Below are 22,243 nucleotides of genomic sequence, written 5' to 3'. Positions count from 1 at the left end.
GCTACAGATCACCATTTGGTTAAACAATGAAGCAGAAATGAAGGAGATGAGCCAGTGAATGCATTTTTTTTTTTTAGCTGAACAGTCTTCAATTGCTAATATGACTGTCATGGGACACCAGGGAACTGTGTCTTCACACATTGTATGCTTAACTTCCATTCTTGCTTCTATTTAGCCTTGTTGTGATCATGGTGCAAAACACAATTTAAATCTAAATTGCATAGCTCCTCGTACAATTCAACTTTATGCTATGGATTATTAGCTATTTGGTTTTCATGTACAGTGAATCAGTAACCAGTCATTCATTTATATCAAGCTAATATTCCATAGATAACCGTGGATATCTAATGCTATTAATTTAATTTAAAGTTATTGTTTTTTTCCTCATCAGATTGTTGGATTACTCTAAGGATGTATTGCTTAATGTTATGTAATCAAAAGCTGATACAATGTACAGTAACCTAGACGATAAACGCTGCAATTATATGAATCTCAGTGTTCAGGCTAGGGTTGCACAGCACAGCTGATCCAGCAAGAACTGATATATTTATGTGGTCAGCCTGTTGGAGCCAGTTCTGAAAAGGCCACAGATCTTCAAAAGCTTCATCTCTCGCTTCATCCTCGTGGATGTATTTCATTCGTGGAATATAAACGCACAAACAATGAATACAAATCTGTCAAGCTCAATGGGGCAAACATCCAGGAGTGTGTGTACATGTTCATTCTGTATTAGTCTACTTCTGAAAAAAAAAAAAAAAAAAAGTTTATCTTAATATGAAATGCCCCAAGTGTAGCCAGCCAGTACTTTGTATGTTTTCATTCCAAAACATTTATCCGTGCTCCTATGGAATGCAGAAAAATGTACTGACAGAATCTCAGTGGCAGTAATGTGCCACAGGACATACAGTATGTGAATAAAGTCAACAAACGACTACAAGAACTATACACGCTTACTGTGTACATCTGTAAACCGTACCTTTTAAAAGTATCTGTCACTGTTTCTCTGTTGTTGTTCTTGCTGTTGTGTTTTGCACTGAGCTTGTTTCCTTCCTTTCCAGAGTATTAAGATAAAACCCCCATATCGATCAATCACACAGGTGCCATTGTGAGTCTATGAAGTTAGTGTGTTGTTTTAGAAGTTGAGAGAAGAGCTCTAGTTGGATGCTGCAGGGAAGATCCAACAATGCCTGGGGAGAGGGGATGCCTGATGGTAATCAAAGCTGTTTTCTAATGTGGGTAACATACACTATGATTGTTTATGCAATTAGCTTACATTATGTAGCATTGTTAAGGACAGATTATTTAGTTTATACTATGAGGAATCCTTTTTTTTTTTTTTTTTTTTTACACCTCAGCTGTGGTCATTTTAGTACATATTTTTATTAATACCTGCCTGCAGTTCTGTGCTGGGGAGCCACAGGCAGTGCTCCATTGGATTTTGCAGCCCTGCTAGATTAGGTAGGCATGTCGAAGCTCAGATCGCTCTCTTATCACAGTTCAGCAGCCTCTACAGGTCAGGCGATTGATGAGTTGGAGCAGAGACTTCCCTTGCTTGGCCTTGGTAACATCCATCACTGGTTCTGCTTGTGAAATGAGGGTGACAGGAGGAATGGAGGTTGCCCATTGATCTCCAGTGCATCTAATTGTGTGTTAGTTCCGTGGGATACTGGGATTAAAGTTCTGATGTTTGTAATGTACAATAAGACCATTTTCATCCTCTGATGATCTTTATACACTGTCATTTCTGCATAACTGTATGTTTTTAAGTTATCTTCGGTTGAATTGTTCCATAACAGTTTGTGACTGAAGTATTATGAACCATTTTGTATCTGGTTAAAATTGAGCCAGACAGGACAAGATTAGAGCAGATGTAATTGAATGAACTGACTGAGCAATTGACTGAGTAATGGAATGAGTCTATATCCTTTAATAATTTAATTTATTAAATATCTGCCAGCATCAGCTGGGACGGAAGAGATCTGGTCAGGGTAAAATAAAATGCTGTGTACACAAATATAATTAAATAATTATAAAGCCATTGCTGAAAACAGATTGGTTCTTCATTTCGTATTAGCAGCAGGGGACAGGTAAAGATACAGTTTGGGTACATCTGTAGCCCTTTCAAAGCTGTTGTATAAAAAGCTATTAAGGTCAGGTAGACAGTGATTCAAGCTGTAGCGGGCAAGATACTGACTTATTCTCTGGTGCATCGGCTTTGTATTTTACTCAGTGTCCTGCTGGCTTCTGTCATTTTGCATGCCTCTTATGGCAAATAGTGTTGAACTTGAAGTGTTTTGTGATGCAGATTCATTGTAGTTTTGCATGGAAGCTGTTGGGTGTAGATATGGCAATCTACTAGAGTCCCAGAGTTGAAAGATAATAAATGAGAAACAGAGAAACGATGAGCTATCAAAATTGCACTGTTCTACAGAGAAAGTTGGAAAATCAAAGTGTGATTAGTCAAAAAAAAATGTAAAGCAGTGTTAATTTATAATGCTGTGTAAAATACTACAGATAGGCCTGCCTGTTAATCCAGTGCTAGTGAGTTTGTTTCTCTGGCAGTGTCTTTAAACTTCTATTCACCCAAACTTAGTTACGAAACGTATTATTTATTTTGTAGCCCTGACATATGAAATCGGAAGCATCTATCAAAACATATTTTCAGTCCGAAACCAAATTAATATTATAACTTGTGAAATACTGATTCAAATTTCAAATTTCAACATTCATTGTCTCTTTATTTGTTATGACTGTTTTTGAGTTTATCACAGGTCCTAGACAACTTAACCATAAATACTGTACTGTAAGAGAGATATTCACAAGCTTCCTCTAGAAACAAGATAAAAAGAGCCTTTCAACAAAGGCTGCTGTGTTTAGTTTCCGACAAACTGTATGGGAACATTAATCACAACACTGAGCTAACTGCTTGTTAGTGTTTCAATTCAATTGTCATTTGTTCTAATCAGAGCCCAGTATAGATTAGTTGCGGGGGCTTTTCACCTAGGCCGTTCTGAATCAAAACCCTATTGGTAGAGAAGCCTGGCAAAACCCAGAGCAGCCCCCTCAGCTGTGGAGCAGAACAGAGGCTTTTCATCTGCAGTCCCGTTAACCCTTTGACTTTTACAAGCACCAAATCCATCAGAGAAACGGAAAAGGAAGATTTCTAAAGAAAGTGGAAGCCCTCTAAAACTCCATCGGCATCAATAAATGCCATTAACTTTATCTAATTAGTGCTCAGTAAACCATTTCAGTCCAAATGCGTCTATTGTGTAGGAAGGACCAATCAGTGCCAGGTCACTGCCAACTTTGCCATCCCTTCTGTGATTTTTTTTTTTTATTTTTTTTTTTATATACATAATTTTCATATGACTTGAAACATCTTACTGTCCTATACTAATTACATAGGTGATATCCAGCTAATGGTGCATACCATTTTTTTTTTTCCGGGGGGGGGGGGGGTTGTTGGGACGATCTTAGTCTTTCTATATCTAGTGTTTTTTTGCAATGTAGATGCACTTAAATTAATTATATTCTTATTTATAGCTGGCATGCACTATCTTAAATGAGGACCCTGTTGCTTGCAATTCAGAATGCACACCAGATGAGATCTAATCTTCTATAGTGACCATACCCATAGAGTGGATTGAGTGAAAGAGGCTACATGTATTTGTATTGATCCCACCACAGCATCATAAAATGATCAGTTTCTTTGCTGGAATGAAGTCAGAATCTAGGTCATTGTCATTTGCTCTTTTTTTTGGTTGAAAATTTGATCATATTTGAATCTGACAGCATTCCTTTGAAAGACACATAATAAAATGAATATACTGTATATATTTACAGTAATCCTAATCTAAAAAGTGTATCAAATCAGCAATTTACTTTTTATTTTGTTCAGGTGGCAGGAGCAACAAAACCATGCACAAAAAATGTGCACTGGTGAAATATAGTTGTGTCCCTGATAGCTAGGTTCTGATACAGTAATGCTATGAATAAATGTGTCACATGTGGGTATGAACCTTGGGCAGTCTGTGACAACCTGTACAATATAAGACAGTATGGGGAACGGAACATTCAGAAATGATGGCAGATTAGTCTACCATAATTGAATTCACATGCTATATATTACATCTGAAGCATTTGGTATTGGGCCATTCCATGTTAGTGTGACCACAGTTAGTATGTCAAGTAATGCTGACCGTGTTTTGTTGTCCTACCTTCTACTGCTTAGTTTTAGAGTATGCTTTCTATTTTAAACAGGACAGCAGTTGAAAATGGGACTAACAATTAAAATAAAAGCTGTACAATTCAACATAGATAATGCACAAGTGCACTCTCTTACTAGAAACGCCCAGCTAGCATCAAACGTTGTTGTTTCATCACTGTTACCCACATGTAAACAAGATTTACGATTTGCTTGAGTCCTTCGTTAATTCTTTCTTGCATTGTTTTGATCAGGGCTAAATTAAATAACACAGTAATGTAGTGATAGAAATCAGGTTTCGCTGCTTCAGCAAAATAAATTGGCAATGCCTTGAAGCATCTGGTAGATGTCTGGCCAAACAACATTTGTTTTTTGTATTCAATTCATAGGGGATTAATTTAGTTGCAACATGCTTCCTTTTTCCCCACTCACAACAGCATGAAGTGCATATTATGTGTATGTATACGAGATACTGGGTACAAGAATCCAAAGCGGTGTTGATTGGTCAGCCCTGACACCCAATTAAACAGATTGTATTCCAATTTTGGAAGAGGCTGCGAAAGCTATAACCAGTTTCCATCTGTGTCTTCCTGCTTTTCCACAATGGTGTCATGAAATGCTCTTCTGACATCAGCTTTCTCGGTTGTTTCCTTGGTTACAGAGACTTGTTCATGTAACCTTTCTCGCAATTAAAGGTGCATTTAAGATATATAGCATATCAGGCACTGACTTTGTATTTTCTTCAGTCCAGTCTTGCTCCAGTACCTGTCTACCCTTTTAAGCTCTTTTCTAACTCAGAGGTCACTGCTTACATAATGGAATGTCTCTTAGATGTTGGGTATGTGAACCACAGTGCTCTTGTAATGTTCACCAAGGCTATAAATCCTACAGCTAGGTTGGTTCAATGGTTGAACATCTTCAACAGGGAACATTATCTTGCAGCAACAGCCCTTCTTTTCTCAAGTAAAATAGAGGCCATATCAACCTTACAGTTCAATCTTAGCTCCAGTAATTTCCTGCCTATTTTGTTCATTTAGGGGAAGCATTTGTAATTTCCTGGGAAATCTACAGTGTAGTGTCTGTGATACATAGTCCAGGGCAGGGCTCTCTTGGTTGAGCCCAGTAAAGAAATTAAAATGAAGTTTTGTCTGGACCACAGAACCGTTTTTTTAAACCCTGCAGCTTTTCAAATTCAAACCCAGATCTTAGGCCACCCATTAACATTTACCTTAAATTATATAAAGTCTGTAACAATGCAGAACAACACTCATTGGGTTTGTACGGAAAGCTTTCTTGAACGACAGCATAAAACAGTTTAATTGTAGTCAAATGTTTTCATTAATCAGGCTTTGAAAAAACATTATTTAAATAATATTTTTTTTTTCAATAGGGGCCCATAACATGATTTCTATCAAAACAAATCTAAAAAAAAAATAGTAATAATTTTTCTTTAAAAGTAAGAATTATTCATACAATACAATATACCTTTTACATATACTTGCTTCATTACTATTATTCTTGGCAAGGTTGCTGGGCTTCAAGGCAGAGCACTCAGTTTATGGAAACATTACTCAACCTATAACTGGAGTAGGCAGGTATGCTAAAATAAGCATAGCTGAAATAGAGAGTTTCAGTCCTTCATCATAAGATCCACCAATCTTCTGGATTGTGGGTCCAGCACCTCCAATGTTTGAGCTTATTTATAATACTTGTACGTAACTTTTGATGGGAGCAGTATCTTTATACACTATGTTTTTAAAATCTCTAGGGGTAAAATATGTGAGAAACAGCGTACCTATCGAATAACATTTCACATCAGATTAGTTTAACAGGGAAATCAGCGTTATTTCTGATTTGTTAAAAGTGAAAGTTCTGAACCCTAGTCATTGGCACAAGCCTTTCACAGACCACCGGCTCTTAAATGTTTATAAGAAATGCATAGTTGAACTTAAAAAAACAAAACAAAAGAAGAGTGAAAAGTGTACAAGATTACAGTATGAGTAGTGGAATGTGAATTGTTTTTTTTAAGCATCTTAATGATTGCAGTGGTATTTTTGTAGCACAGTTATGTTTCTCTATGCTGATGTCTTTTGATGTGTGAGCCCAGACATGAGCTTTAGTGTGATGATGATCTCGATAATTCCCAATCCAAAACAAGTCGTTAATAATACTCACCCTGGAGTGAAAATAATGCAGGTCTTTTATTGTAAAATCATACACAGCTATACAGCAAACCTACACCCATTCAGACAGCCTGACCTATATGTTTTGAAGTATGTGGTTAAACCAGAACATCAGTACCTAGAAGAAAGCTAACCGTCCTCTTTTTAGAAGTGTGTTTGTGATGGCAGTACCCATGACTATAGAACACTCTCTGAAACAATAGGCACACATATCCAGATAAGAGTTGTATCTTCAGTAGCTCTTTTTTGCTACAACTGCCACGGTTCTGCCAGGTTTAACAGTGTTTAACCAAAAAGAGTAAAGGCTACGTGTATTTCAAAGGTGCAGTTCAAAAACTTGGTTTCCTTGGCTACAGCAGACTTTCATGCATTGGCTTATAGGGGTGAAAAATAGAAAGAGTTCAGGATTTTGGAGTTTTAGGAAAGTACACTTATTTCTTTTAGGAGACATATAATACTTTCGAATGGATTATAAGAGCAGATTTGCTACAAGCCAGAATACAATAGAGAGAGCAATGTTAAACAGTACAAGACAGAAATAGTGAGATAGTGTCTGTAAAAAAAAAAAAAAAAGATTATACTTTATTTGGCATGCACATGCAGCATTGCGAAGTGAAGCCTGATAATCTACAAGGGACTAGTAAGCTTTCATCATGAGAACATGTAATTGCATATCCCCAAGCAGACTAGTTTCCGGTTGTGAAACATGCTATATATTTTCACTCTGGCTTTAGCAACATGAGTGTAGACAGATCAGTGAAAATGGCTCTTGTTGAATGGTCATAGCACGAATTTACTGTTTTCTCTATAAAGCACGCATTGTAATTATGCCTTGCAGGCAGACTTTGGCAGGTCTGACTTTTCATTAAACGTGTCGGTTAAATGTTGAAACAGTTGTGGTTAGCAATTTTCACTATCATTTTGACCTACAATACCTGTCGAAATATATGTTCAATTAATGTGTTGATGAACTCCAAGGAGAACATGGAAAGACATGTATAGTGTGGCAGCTGTGTGGAGTAGTGGTTAGGGCTTTGGACTCTTGACCGGAGGGTTGTGGGTTCAATCCCCAGTGGGGGACACTGCTGCTGTACCCTTGAGCAAGGTACTTTACCTAGATTGCTCCAGTAAAAACCCAACTGTATAAATGGGTAATTGTATGTAAAAATAATGTGATATCTGTATAATGTGAAATAATGTATAATGTGATATCTTGTGACAATTGTAAGTCGCCCTGGATAAGGGCGTCTGCTAAGAAATAAATAAATATATGGGTCCTACAAATGTCAGATTTTTTATTTACTTGAATTAAACTAAAAGTCTATACAGTACATTTCTGTAGGATTTGGTTGTATAAGAAGTAAAATAATGCATACCGCTAGTGTTTTAATGTTGTTTTTATTTGCTTTCTTTTTAGTGAAAACTAGCCTGCATATAACAATCTTAAGCTTGTAATATTGTAGTGGAAACAAGCACATGCAAAGTCTACTGTCTCAGCCTGTGGATTTGAACCCCAGCACTCCTCAGTATTAAACAAAGAAAAATACATTTTAAAAGAATTGTATTTGTAAATGTGATAGCTTCCTCCCCTTGATAGGAATCAGTTCTAAAAATATGTATCATGTTCTTAGCCAAGCAGGTCTTTCGCTTGACACATTGCATAATGGCCCATCCATTATCTTGTGAATGGGTGGCTCCAGTACTTACACTCCGTATTTTCAATTGCAGGTTAATAACGAAAATGTAGTGAAAGTCGGCCACAGGCAGGTGGTCAACATGATTCGGCTGGGAGGGAATCACCTGATTATAAAGGTGGTGACTGTAAGCAGGAATATGGACCCAGAAGACACAGCTCGGAAGAAAGGTAAAAGCTACTTTTTATTTTGAATGGCAGAGCTAATATACTGACTTAATTTAAAAGCATGCAATGATATAAATGCTGTGTCATTGAAGTACTGTGTGAGGTTAGAAATGATTTCCCAGTGGAACAGTAGGAACAGCCGGCTTTCCTGTAAACGTGCCATGTGAGGGGGCTTTGGCTTTACTCGACACTTCTTCATATGGAAGCCAGTCTAGAAAGCCAAGCCCAACAGTCACCTTCGAGTTGACACAACTTGTTACAATTTTGATCTTCTTAATCTCACATGGTTAAATGCGGAGTCATCTTAGCAGAAGGGTTGACCTAAACTTGGCTATTTCAACGCATACACTCAATCTCCTTGTCAACGTGACCAGTGATCTGTATCCTTGGGGGAGTACATCTTCGAGGGTCACCCAGGAAGGCACTGTTAGGCATAAAGACTGGCAGAAAATTAATGGATGAAACCTACATGTTGGCTAAAACCTGATGGTCATCTGAAGCTAGAAAAAAAAAATCTTGCAATGTTAACACCATTTGAAGACAACACTTCAATGCAACTGTAGTAGGATGGGACCTGCTGTTTCAAGGAAGGAAGACTGTGACAACACTTTTCCCCACTGTCCAGGTGGAACTAAATAAGAAAAGATATCTCTGTGCGTCACTAGGCTCTAACAACATTATACTGGCTTCAGATACTGTGTTAAGGGTGTGTTTGCTCACTGCTGTACTCCACTCTGTCTTAGTATGGTTGTTCTCAGTGCTTCACTATGAGCCACAGCCATGATCAAGCTAAAGCTCAAATAGAAAACAGTAATAAGTACTGGAGTGAAAGAGCAGTATGTTCTGGAAGTTAATTTTCTCTGTATAGTGTTTTTTGAGAAAGCTGCTTGATGTTAGAAAAACGTGATAATTAACTGAGTTCACAAATCCATTTTATTTATAGTTTAAAAACTGCCAAGTTTTATAAAGTTCAAAGGAAACAACTTGATGTATTTAAAACATTTCCTAGTGTTGGATTTAACTCTTACTGTTTTATGTTAAGTTACGGTTTCATACCAGGTGTCCCACATATTTCATCATTTAAAAAGTAATGAATTATTATTATTATTATTATTATTATTATTATTATTATTATTATTTGTTTTCTATTTCATTTCAAATAAATTTCATGTTTCTGTTTTTCTGTTGCTAAATTTTCATTCATATACGTATATTTTTTTTATTATTTTGGCTCTGTATGCTACACACGAATCCCATTAGAAATAAAATATACTGTCCAAACAATTGTTTTTTTTGTACTTTCTTGTTTCTATGTATAACTGCAACAAGTCATGTGCTTTAAAAAAAAGATCTCTTCTAAACACCCCCAAAATGACAAAATCGGATGCTACGATTGATGTTTTGCAAAGAATAAAATGATTTTAAAAAAACATCTCCCCCCCCCCCCCCCCCCCCCTTGTTTCTGATTTATTATTTAAGCACCTCCACCTCCAAGGAGGGCTCCATCAACTGCATTGAGCATGCGGTCTAAGTCTATGACCTCAGAGCTTGAGGAGCTAGGTAAGCAAGATTCTGTTTAAGAACGCGCATGCTTTAATGGTAAAAGAGCCAAAGCACAGTGCACTGTTGCAGCTGCAGCATTTACCATGTGATTAGCATGGAAGTAAAAAGTGCTATAGAAATGATGAGTCACAAACAAATTGCATGCTTTGTAGGGGCAACCCTGATCTGATCCAGTGGCTGCTGTATTTCACACAAAAAAGGATCATAGCCTTCTACTGAGTGATGCTATTAATCACTTCACAGATACTACTCATACTTAAAACACTCTAGCTTTTTAATGTGTCGTTTATTATACCCGCCTGTCCTTTCTAATACTGTTTTATTTTTAAATTCCTATTTGCCCCATCAGTGGATAAAGGTAAGCAGCAGGCAGTGTTATTTTTTTCCTCCCACCTTTTTTGTATTTGTTGTCATACGTTTAAACCCTGCTGTAAACTGGAAAAATTTTAAAAAAAGATGATGTAACAATATGGCAGAGTAGTTTTCAGAAAAAATAAATGTCTTTCTAGTCTCTCTCTGCCCTCAAGTGTTGTACCAGTTTTCGAATTATTGTGTGGAAGAAGTACCTGCATTTCAGATTTTAATGTTAATTCTGTACACAAGTGCTTCTGATTGCTTAAGTGTCTGAACTGCAGCGTTATTGTTTGTTTTGGGGGTTTTTTTTGGTTTTTTTTTAACTGCGTCACATTTTGTTTTTATGTAGTCAGCATTTTCTTGTTCCACTGTTTCATTAGTGACTGACTGTATTGTTGCTTGTTAGTAATTTTGGTTGCTGGCTTACTATTTGGTGATATTTTGTTTTTCCTTTTAGCAGGATTGTGGCATCTTCTGTGACACTTATGTCCCATTTCAGACAGTCCATATATGCATCTGATGTCAGGATTTTTCCAATTGTTGTAGCCACTATAGATGATATCATTTTGCTTCATCAGCATGTGTGTTATCTCCTATGTCCTAATATATTAACATATCAGCCTCATGCTGTATGCACAGTAGTGTAATCCAGCTTCTTGCCTTTTAGGAATATTACCCATTAATAAAAGTGACTTAACTTCCTTGCATTATATATTTAAAAGAAAGAAAAAAAAGGAAATGTTGGTACTGTAAATGGCCACACTGACTATTCACTGCAATATTGCAGGTCTTCAGTTAATGTTGATAAGATGTCATCCTAACCTGTGAGTGCCTTCGTGTCAGTGGAATTCACAAACAGCTGCTTTTCTCTTGTGATTTAAACTGGGAATGTCATTAGTGGATATTGTGTTGCTGTAACTGCAGTGGTTGAGCAATCCTTCATACTGAACGATCCTTTAAAATACAGTTCTATATATGTAAGACAAGTAGCTTTTGAGTTAAGGTGGTAGAAAGTAGTAACTATAGAATTATGGCTAATCAGGATATGCAAATGTAAGCATTACAAGAGCCAATCAAATCGCTTGAAAGTCGCCACAAGGCTTCTACATTCACAGCGTTTTAAGTCAAAGCACAGCAACTAGCGACGTGTTTGGGGCTCATCAGTGTGAAGCGTAACTGTACTTTGACTAGTGAAAATCTCTCTCTCTCTCTTTCTCTCTCTCTCTCTAGAAGGTTTTGAATATCACTATATATATACAGACATACAGTCAGCAATCGGTTATCCAGTACATCTAAATGGAAGCCTACTTATTTTAAAACACAAAAAAAAAGTCTTTTTTTGTGTTCCCTGAAAAATGGACAAGGGTTGGAACGTGCCAAAATGAAATAATCAGATATGCGTCACACGTGTTTAACCATCACTGAAGTCAAAATTATATATATATATATATATATATATATATATATATATATATATATATATATATATATATACATGCAACATTATGTAAATTGGTTTTGTTTTATGTTTTAAAGTTGCAGTGTCCCATATTGTTTTATATATTCCTATAAAATATACTCTTAAAACAAATACATTTAAAACGATGTGATCCCATTGTTAAATCAGATATTTTCTTTCCTAAGCTCTAACACAGGTTTTAGATGTCATTCCTACAGTATAACCTTCTGCTGTAGGTGGCTGCAAGGGCATGTCTGTTACAGTAGTTAATACGTACACCCTGGCAAGCAGGTTTCATGAGGGAGGTGGAATACAAAGAAACTGAACAGATTTGTGGTCAGCCTGTGAAGATCATCTAAAGAGCGGGAGTCCATACGATTGGTAGATTTGTTAAACTGAAATATATTTAGATCTTTAATTGTTTCACAGACCCAATCAATTCACTGTTAAAAAAAACAAAAAAACATGAGGATGTTTAAAGTCGATTAGCTAGCAGGTATTGTCTGCTGGAATGTTATTAATGCTTAATTAGAATACTTGAGATCCTATTAGAATACTGTGTACAGGTCTGCATCTTGAAGTATATGGAGTTGGCTGACCTCTACATTTACACTGGGATTGGTTATTTGTCTTGGCACCACTGTACTTACTGTGGCTCTTAAAAAGTGCCCAATAACTAAAACTATGAGAAATGTAATTATTTAATGCTGACAATTGAATGCCACCGTCTTAAAGAGATGTTTTATTAGTACTAGACTTTTGTATATATAGTAGTAATTAGTCAATTTGCCATTGTCAGTCAAGACTATCTTTAATTTGTACCAGTGCTTGATTAAACCATTTAGGGGCTAATTCAATTAACTTGTCACTGAATTTTTTTGGGGAAAATGTAAGTAATTTGTATTTGGATTCAATCGACACGTCATTGAGGATGACTCACAATACAAATGGATCCACCTTTTTCCCTGGTAAAAGTGAATTGAATTTTCACCCTTAGTCCAGTGCTTTATGAAAATCAGTATTACAGTTTGTTTTTGTTTTTCTTTTCAAGCCACCATGAGGAAGAAGAAGGGTGGTAAGTTTCCTAGTCTTCTTCTTGTTTTTAACATGCTGTTGTTTTTATTTTCTTGCCACTAACAAAGTGGTGTAGAGTATCCTATTGGAAAACACTAATAACAACATCATACAGAAACCTCAGCTCATCACATTTCCAGGGTTAAGACACCGGAGGGATAAAGACCCCACCTTCTTTGATTTTGTAGAAAACATATCTTTCTGCTTCAGTAGGAAAAAATCCTCTTTGCCCATTATTACATTGAATGTTAGATGATAAAAAATGAACACAATTGGATTACATTCATTTGATGTGTTTTCTAAAATTACACTAATGTTAAGATAATAGGTTTTTCAATTGGTAGACATAAAAAACACATAAAAATGACTGTTAACAGAGACAATCTTAAATGAAACTTCACACTTTTGCACAATACCGATTTCTGAGTCTTGAGGCAAATAGTAGTTCGGCATAATAAATGGGTCAAAAAACTACATAAAACCTCTACAGCACAGGGTTCGAATGAGTTCTTGTGTAAAAGTCTTTTTAATAGTATAGTGTGCATCAATGCAGCCAATGTTCCTTTAACCAGAAAAACCAGACTTTCTTTAGGCATAGCAATATCTTGTTTTTCTTGAGTAGGCATTGACTCAGTAGGAGCCAAGTTGTTGCCATGGTAATTGTGCTATATTTGTTTGATATAGAAACATTCCACCTGGAATGCAAAATCAAAATCTAATATATGTGTATATATATATATATATATATATATATATATATATATATATATATATATATATATATAATTTTTGTAATGATGGTGATGCAGGATGTACAAATATAACAGACCTGGCAAATGTGTGTCATTGAAAGTATATTTAACATATTATTATTTATTTCTTAGCAGACGCCCTTATCCAGGGCGACTTACAATTGTTACAAGATATCACATTATTTTTACAGTAACCCATTTATACGGTTGGGTTTTTACTGGCGCAATCTAGTTAAAGTACCTTGCTCAAGGGCACAGCAGCAGTGTCCCCCACCTGGGATTGAACCCACAACCCTCCGGTTAAGAGTCCAGAGCCCTAACCACTACTCCACACTGTTGCCCCCCGAGATAATATGACATCAGTAAGCCAGTAATACACACTTGATATTTTGTTTCCTGATCTGTGATACCAATTGATACTAGTGATGAAGCAGAGAAGTGAGCTGGGAATGCACCTTTTAAAACATCGAAATACATTACAGTACACACATTGGAAATTGAGTTAGCGTCTGCAGCACAGTTTAAGACGCATGTGTCTGGAAGCGTGTGGCATCATGGACAATATAGTGTGCAAACCGAGGCTTTAACTAATCCCATCCCGTCTGTTCCAAGCTTTCACTTCCCCGTTTTACATTTCAAAGAGTAATTCTATTCTGATAAGTGTATGGTAAAAAGCATTTCTCACATTTCTATTCTGTTACTATTTGAGTAGCTAAGCACTTTAAAAAAAAAATGAAAGCTTGCTATAATGAAGTACAGGGGGAACTTGGGGAAACGGTTCTGTTTGATAGATAAGCAGACCTGTACAATGTCTTTGAGCATTTTTTAACCATGCACGCCGAGTGAAACTATGCTAGAAGCGTGTGTAGACACACATACCATGTTATCTTGTATGTTTGTGTCTCATAGGAAAATAGTCCTTTAGCGTTATTTTTAAAACGGCTTGTGTTTTTTATTTAATCCAGCAATGCTGTACAATTTTGCATCTCCTGTTTAAAATGATAGTTGTTCTAAATGCAGTCCTGAAACCCACAGAATGCTTTCATTTGTATATGATGCTTCCATGTTCCACACAGACATGTAATGCAAATCACTTAGTTAACACAGAAAAGCGAATATGTTTTTTCTTGTTTTAGTTCAACTACCTATTACTAAAATGAATCAATTAACTATAACTTTAATATAAGTTGCCAGAAACATTTTCCGTTGGTGCTGGGGAAATGCAGTACAATGTTAATTGTAAACCAAAGCATGATGTGGTGTATAATAAGTGTATAAGCACAGAGCTCAGAGGTGTGCCCCATGTGTTATAGTCTGGATGGATAACCTCTCTGTCAATTGAAACTTTTAGTGTGAGTCTGTAATGATTTTCCTGTGTAGTACATAGCTAAGGATGCTCTTTCATATCACCTCTGTAATACCTGGTACTTAACTCCTTTTCTTCATTTTTGTGTAGATGCTCAGCCTTCAAATATTGAGGGTCTGAAGAAGAGGATTGTTTTTCAAGTCACACTAAGTAAACATTACATGCATGGAGGCTTAGCAACAATGCAAGCATGTTGTGGAGCTGCAGCAAAGCATTGAGCTTGCACGGCTTTTACTCAAGAATGTCAGTTTTTTTTTGTAACCTGCATTTTGGAAGGGATGCTAATTCCTTGGCTTGATGATTCATTGACGTTATCTTGAAACAAGCATGAGCATCGGTTCACCTGAGTGTGTATTTGTGTTTTACAGACAAGGTGGATGAAACCATGCCTGCCTCTAAGCCTAGCAGAACTGGAGACAATGTGTCAGTAGACATGAGGGTTGCCACCATTAAACAACGTCCCTCAAGCAGGTGTTTCACTGCTGTGACCGACATGAATGTAAGTATACACTGTAAAGTTGTCTGCCTTTCATTCTGTGCATGATATATATGTATATAAACTGTATTGCATGGCAAGCATGTGAAATTCGCTGCCGCAAATGTGTTGAACAAAAAAGACTGATGTGATGTCACTTGCTTGTTATTTTGAAGAATGCTGCAGTGGTTATGAATAGCTGAATGGGTATTAAGTTGTTGGATGAAAGCTTTGATTTACTCACAACTGGGGGCACACTGGGATTGAAGATGCTGCATATTTGACTGTTTTATAATCAGTCAAACTGGCTACTTGTGATAATGTCATGAGCAAAAGTGATCTATTTCTTTCAAACACTGTTAATCTGTGGGAATCTGAAATGTTTAAATGTAATACAGGGCCCATATATGTAATCCTTAAAGCTGCAGTGGTACAGTAGTACTCAAAGTGCACATTTGCAACTGTGAGCTTAATGCAGTAGTAACCTTGTATACAAGAAGAGTACAGGTTTAAATCCTGCCGACTGAACTTGGACATATCGGCAGCCCACAAGCTATGCAGAGAGAACATTGTTTTATATAAAGCAATTTGAGTGAGGTTAAAGAAAAACAAAAAAAAAAAACCTGCTTTATGGACATTACAGTCATACAAAGATAATTACCACTCAGTTACTTTTCTAAGTTCTTCTAAAAATCATATGTGACAATTCTGTAATTGCAAAGGGGGAAAATATGGTCATTAAATTAAAAAACAAACATGTTTAAAAATCAAACTGTTTAATCCCATTATTTGTTTATAAGAAACCAAATATATTGTACCAACATATTGTGAAACTAGGGAAATTCTGAGGAATATACAGGCCTGGGGCAGACTTGGTCAGGTGTATAAAAGAATGTATGAAGCTTAACAAATCCCATTGCAGTAAGGTGCTTTATACTCTTTGAAAATACTTCAGGCGTCTTTCTTGTTATTATAAGCCATGTGTACTTTATTGTTACTGCCACAGCAGTAAAAAGTAAAGAGAACAAAACAAATTATTATTATTATTATTATTATTTATTTCTTAGCAGACGCCCTTATCCAGGGCGACTTACAAGTGTTACAAGATATCACATTATTATTATTATTTTTTTTTTTCACATACAATTACCCATTTATACAGTTGGGTTTTTACTGGAGCAATCTAGGTAAAGTACCTTGCTCAAGGGTACAGCAGCAGTGTCCCCCACCTGGGATTGAACCCACGACCCTCCGGTCAAGAGTCCAGAGCCCTAACCGCTACTCCACACTGCATATGCGTACTGTATATGTGTGGCTCTTTCATTGTCTGAATACAGAACGTCAGCCTACTAGGGATTCTCCCCAGCGGTCCAGGAACTGAAATGCTTGCTTCTTCTGATTTGCAGTCAATGCATGATCGACAGGGTATTGCTGTGATGCCTCCCACTGTCCCAGGAAGTCCTAGGAGCCCTTTCCTGGGGGTGCCGCGGGGCACCATGCACCGGCAGAAATCAATAGGTAAACTCTCCAAGCTCTCTCAATACAAACCTGGTGTCTTATAGCAATGTTAGAACAAATTGCTAGAGCAATTCGTGAATCACAATATGTTGACCTCTAAGGGTTAAAGGGTACATAAGTACATAAAGACCTTTTTTTATTTTATTGTGTTACATGTTCCCATGTGTTGCTACAACTGTTTAAGTAAGGTGTGTGTATTGTTTAAATGTTTTTTTTGTTTTGTTTTGTTTTTTACATTTTGACCACTTTTAAATTGAATTCCCTGCCTCATGATGGCTTGACATGTACCTGCATGGACCTCTCAGAACTACATTTCCCATCATCCTCCTGCTCACATATGAAACTGAGATGGATTTACCAGTGAGCAGGAGGATGATGACAAATGTTGTTCTTAGAGGTCCATGCAGTAATAAATGATAAATGGGTGGGTGGAAGGCTTGCTAGATTAATGATCATTCGATACAGTTGTGTACGTAATCAATGACTACTAGTAAATGCTTTTATTAACAGTGAATAATCACCCTTTATTTGTTTTGCACTTTCCCTTCCCTTGTTAAGCTTTGCATTCATTGTAACTGGGAGCTGTGGGGATTTAGCTGCATAACCTTTTCCTTTAGGACTTGCGTCTGCCATGCCAGCCTTGGGTCCAACTAGGTGCCATCTGTGTGCAAAAGATGCACATATAACATTCAACCAAAAACTGATCTTTTAGGAAGCCTACAGGGGATTTCAGTGTCTGGCTGTAGTACTACTGAGTCTTAAATGCAAAGGCTTTAGAAAGGAGCTCCTGTCCAAAGTCATAACAGTTTAGAAATTAAATATTTGTATTTGTTTAACATTTGTGTGCTCTTTAAATCAGCATTCACAACTTACTCAGGCTGTAGATACAGTGATCTTACTTAGATCAGACTACAATACAAATTCAAAAATAAATTCATAAATACAAATGCACTATTAGAGGTGCTTGAGGCTTTTATTAATTTTAATATATAGCAAAACAACTATTATGCATCCTACAGCAAGCAGGTGAAACAGCAATTCAAATATGTACAGCTCCTGTGCGTCCCCCCTCTGTAAGGGCTGTAGGTGCCTCCTATGGCTTTTTAATTAACCTGAAGGTTTTTTTTTTTTATATATATACAGTAAATTAAAATATCCTGGCTGATTACCCATGACTTAATGATTTAGCACCTGTGCCGTTGTTTAAAAAAAACATTTAAAAAAAATTAAAATAACACACCACATGCTCATTAAATGAACTTCATTCTTAATATCTCCAATAAATTTGAATAAGAAAACTATTGATCCGTCCGCTTGCATATGTTATAAATAATTTGTTGTAGACATTGATTTCATGTTCAGTTCTGAAATGTGCTTGTGTGTGGCCAGGCTATCACAAGTTGTTGGAATGCTATGTACAGGGTTTTGTGCCCTGAAGCTGATTCATTAGTGTACACATTAGTGCACTTAAATGTGCTAGCTTGCCACCTTTTTTTTGTCAAAACCATAATAATAAAATATAGAGCACAGTAATCATTTTAGCTCTCAGTTTCTAGAGTTACAATACTTCTACATTGCTAGACACAATCAGCTAGATCGAAAGTGTAGCTGGCGGAGACCTTGATGGTATACAAACCTTTTTTATTTGTATCAATTTTATCATCTAAAACTTGCAGTTATTGTCATAAACATATCTTTTCATAGAGATTAAAGACTGTAAACTAGAAATAGTAAGTGGGAAAAAAACTTATCATTCCATGACTCTAAATTGTACCCAAACTTTGTAAATATATTCAGATTAAATATATGAAGATTGAAACACGTCAAACAAAAGTCCAAGATTTTGAAACACAGCGGCTGTCAACTGGACCCTGAATGGGGGAATCTCAGTACACCTTTAGTAAATCGGCATCTAAAAATATTTGGTATGGTATGAGTGGTATAGAGATGACAGTCTGAGGGTTTATTCAATCAGAAGGAAGTTGCTCGATTTTTCTTCTGTAATGAGGCCATGGTTTAATGACGATTCTGTAACTTTAAGATCCCCTTTTTCCAAATTAAGAATGTATTAAGATGGTGTGGCATGGGAAAAAACAACCCAAAACAGGTTGTAGTATTTTTTAATTAAACTGGACCAACTAAATTAGGTTCCATCTGGTTCTAGTATAAATTCACTGGGGACAGATTTGTTTTAGCTATTTGGATTTGGACCACATGCCTGTTCTTCCATGCAGAAGGGCTCTGTATGGAAGACAATATTTTGTGAGACATTAGTTGCATTTTTATTGCTTTAGTTTTAAAAAGATTGGGAGAACTGCTGTGTGTCCTGCAAGATAATAAACGTCCCTTTTTCACCTTGTACCAGGAATAACAGAGGAGGAAAAGCAGTTCCTAACCCCGCCATTGCTGAAATTTACCAGGAGCTTCTCCATGCCAGACACGTCAGAGGATATTCCACCTCCACCAGAAACCTCCCCACCTTCTCCCCCTTACAACACTCCCAAATCTCCGACAACGAGAGGCTTTGGCACAATCCGACCTGGCTTCACCCAGAACTCTTCACCCAAAGGCCCCACTTCCAACAGATCAGAAAATGTTGGGACCATGAGGAGAGACAAAGGGATGTACTGCAGACAAGATTCTGAACAATATGACGCAGAGGAAACTTACAAGCAAAATGCTTCTTCCCAGCAGAACTTCAGGAACCGAAGGGGACACATGCCAGAAAACCCCTATTCCGAAGTAGGGAAGATGGGGAACAAGGCAATGTATGTGCCTGCCAAGCCAGCCAGAAGGAAGGGGATGCTGGTTAAACAATCTAAAGTGGAGGACAGCCCGGAAAAAACATGCTCTATACCGATTCCGACTATCATCGTCAAGGAGCCGTCCACAAGCAGCAGTGGGAAGAGCAGCCAAGGCAGCAGCATGGAGATCGACACCCAAATGACAGAACAGTCGGGGCATCTCAGGCCTGACAGCTTGAATTTCACCAGTCCATTTGCAGCTGCCATAGCTGGGGCAGTGAGGGACAGGGAAAAGAGACTGGAATCCCGTCGGAACTCACCAGCTTTCCTTTCCACAGATATGGGCGATGAGGACATAGGGCCTACACCAACCCCAAGGCTCAAGCACTCCAAATCCATTGACGAAGGGATGTTTAGCAATGATGAACCTTTAAAAAACCTGATGACACCCGCTCTGCTAGCGCTCCCCCGAGATAATGTTACTGCCTTCGGCACTCCTGAACTGTCCCGTCCAAGGGAGCCTAGTAACACAAGGACAGGAAATACTCCTTCTAAAGCTGAGAGTTCAGAGAACAGCACGGGAGCTATCAAAAATTACAATACAAACGGAGGCAATTATGTGCATCCAGTAACAGGCAAGGTGCTGGACCCTAATTCACCTTTGGCTCTTGCTCTGGCCGCAAGGGACCGCGCAATGAAGGAGCAAATGCAGCCACCCCCTGCCAAAAATGAGCCAGGGAAGGCAGACCTTAACAAGCCACTCTTCATCGACACCAAAATGAGGTCGAATATAGAGAACACCTTCCCTGTGATGGCCACCATGAGCCGGCCAACCAAGAAGGGAGGTCTTCGGAGGCAAATGACTGAAGCCAAGTATGACACAGAGCCAGCAAAAGAGGAGAAGAAGCCAGAGGAGAAAAAGAACATGCTGATCAACATTGTGGATACCTCACAGCAGAAGTCAGCAGGGTTACTGATGGTACACACCGTGGATGGAGTTAAAGCGGAGGAGAACAACCTCTCGGAAAATGAAAAGGAGGAAGAGGCTGTGACTCCTGACAACGCACCAGCAGAGCTGCGAGACACTAACCAGGTGGTCACGGAAAACAAGCCGCAAGGGCTAAACCCCCAAGCCGCTGCAGCTCCTGCCAAAACCATCATCACTATTAGCTCGGTGGACGAGCCGGTCGTTTTGCCCTTCCGTATCCCCCCTCCCCCTCTGGCCTCAGTGGACATCGATGAGGAGTTTGTTTTCACAGAGCCCCTGCCTCCCCCACTGGAGTTTGCCAACAGCTTCGATATTGCAGAGGACCAAGCAGCAGCCCTCTCATTAGCCGATCTGCTAAATCAGAGGAAAAACGAGGCATCTGGCCCGACCTTGGCACCGTACAACCCTCATGCGGTGGCAGCGGCTAATGCGATGGAAAACAAAAAGCCTGTTAGCCTCTCGAACTGTGTGCCTCCTACCTGTGTCCCACTGCCCCCCCAGAATTTTGACAACGTCACGGACTCTGGGATCGAGGAGGTGGACAGTCGGAGCAGCAGCGACCATCACTTGGAAACAACCAGCACTATCTCAACGGTGTCCAGCATCTCCACTCTGTCCTCTGAGTGCGGAGAGAACCTGGACACCTGTACTGTCTATGCAGATGGGCAAGCATTTCTGGTTGACAAGCCTCCCGTACCTCCAAAACCAAAAATGAAGCCCGTAATCAACAAAAGCAATGCACTTTACAAGGATGCCCTAATTGAAGAAAATGTTGACACTTTTGTGATCCCTCCCCCAGCCTCTCCCCCACTCCTAGGAGGTGCTCAGGCAGATGCTCTTAAAACCACACAGCAAAGGACCTCAAAGCTCTGGGGTGACCCACCAGAGGTACAAAGCCCACCTACCCCAGACCCCAAGGCCAATATCATTAGTGAACTGAACTCAATATTGCAGCAAATGAACAGGGACAGGACTACCAAGCCAGGAGATTCTTTGGATTCTACCACAGGGTCCAGAGCAACTAACTTTGGAGCAAGGTAATGAATCCTCTGCGCTTTTACATCAAATTGCTTTTAATTCTTTTGGAGTCTGCTTTTCTATTTAACCTGTTGTGATATGTTGGTTGACACAGCCCCTTTCAAAAATGTTGGTATTTTAAATAATTTTCAAGACATTTAATTGTTCTTCTAGGATTATACACTGTGTTATTTAGGAGTTGGCTTATAGGATATACGTTTTTGACAATGCATTTATCACAGTTCATATTTGCAAAATTGTCAAAATGGTTCTGAATTTTTTTTAATTGAGTACCAGTATTTTGGATATTTTACTAAGTTCCATCAGGAAACAGCTGTTGATTTGCTTCTTGTGATATATATGAATGTTTGCTTTTAATAGTCTCCAGATAAATGAATATCTTATTCTCTGCTAGTAGTCAGTGTCTGGCATGTGTGACACCAATTTAATGTCTCGATGTGTGTGTGTGTGTTTTTTTTATTATAATTCCACTTAAGCTTGGTAGAAAGTACATTACATTGGAAACTGATGATAATTTATATTACAGTAGACCACATAACATTTTTATATGCCATTTATTGAGCCATAAGGTTATAACTTGTGTTGTAAATGAAATTGCACTTCTATATAGTTATATAGTGTAGGTTTGGCCAGTGCTGTAGTTCAGGTCTACTGTATAATACAA

The 22,243-nt window shown here is 37.9% G+C and overlaps 1 protein-coding gene across 5 annotated transcripts in view; it reads left to right on the top strand.

The window, feature by feature from the left end:
- LOC117435036 (SH3 and multiple ankyrin repeat domains protein 2-like) overlaps nt 1-22,243 on the top strand; it is a 158,052-nt gene that overhangs the window by 113,800 nt on the left and 22,009 nt on the right. For 2 of the 5 annotated variants that reach the window (XM_059003012.1, XM_059003015.1), the window contains 6 exons: nt 8,116-8,251; nt 12,676-12,699; nt 14,907-14,966; nt 15,185-15,315; nt 16,698-16,809; nt 19,175-21,578. In XM_059003012.1, the coding sequence (XP_058858995.1) occupies nt 8,116-8,251; nt 12,676-12,699; nt 14,907-14,966; nt 15,185-15,315; nt 16,698-16,809; nt 19,175-21,578 (2,867 nt within the window). Of the gene's footprint in view, nt 1-8,115; nt 8,252-9,727; nt 9,809-10,160; nt 10,170-12,675; nt 12,700-14,906; nt 14,967-15,184; nt 15,316-16,697; nt 16,810-19,174; nt 21,579-22,243 lie in introns of all 5 variants that reach the window. The other 3 variants (XM_059003016.1, XM_059003013.1, XM_059003014.1) reach the window with 3 other exon arrangements.

This window comes from Acipenser ruthenus, chromosome 28, assembly GCF_902713425.1.
Source record: "Acipenser ruthenus chromosome 28, fAciRut3.2 maternal haplotype, whole genome shotgun sequence".
In the NCBI taxonomy this organism is placed as follows: Eukaryota; Metazoa; Chordata; class Actinopteri; order Acipenseriformes; family Acipenseridae; genus Acipenser; species Acipenser ruthenus.
Note: the sequence above shows the minus strand (reverse complement) of the source record. Positions and strands in the feature narration are given on the sequence as shown.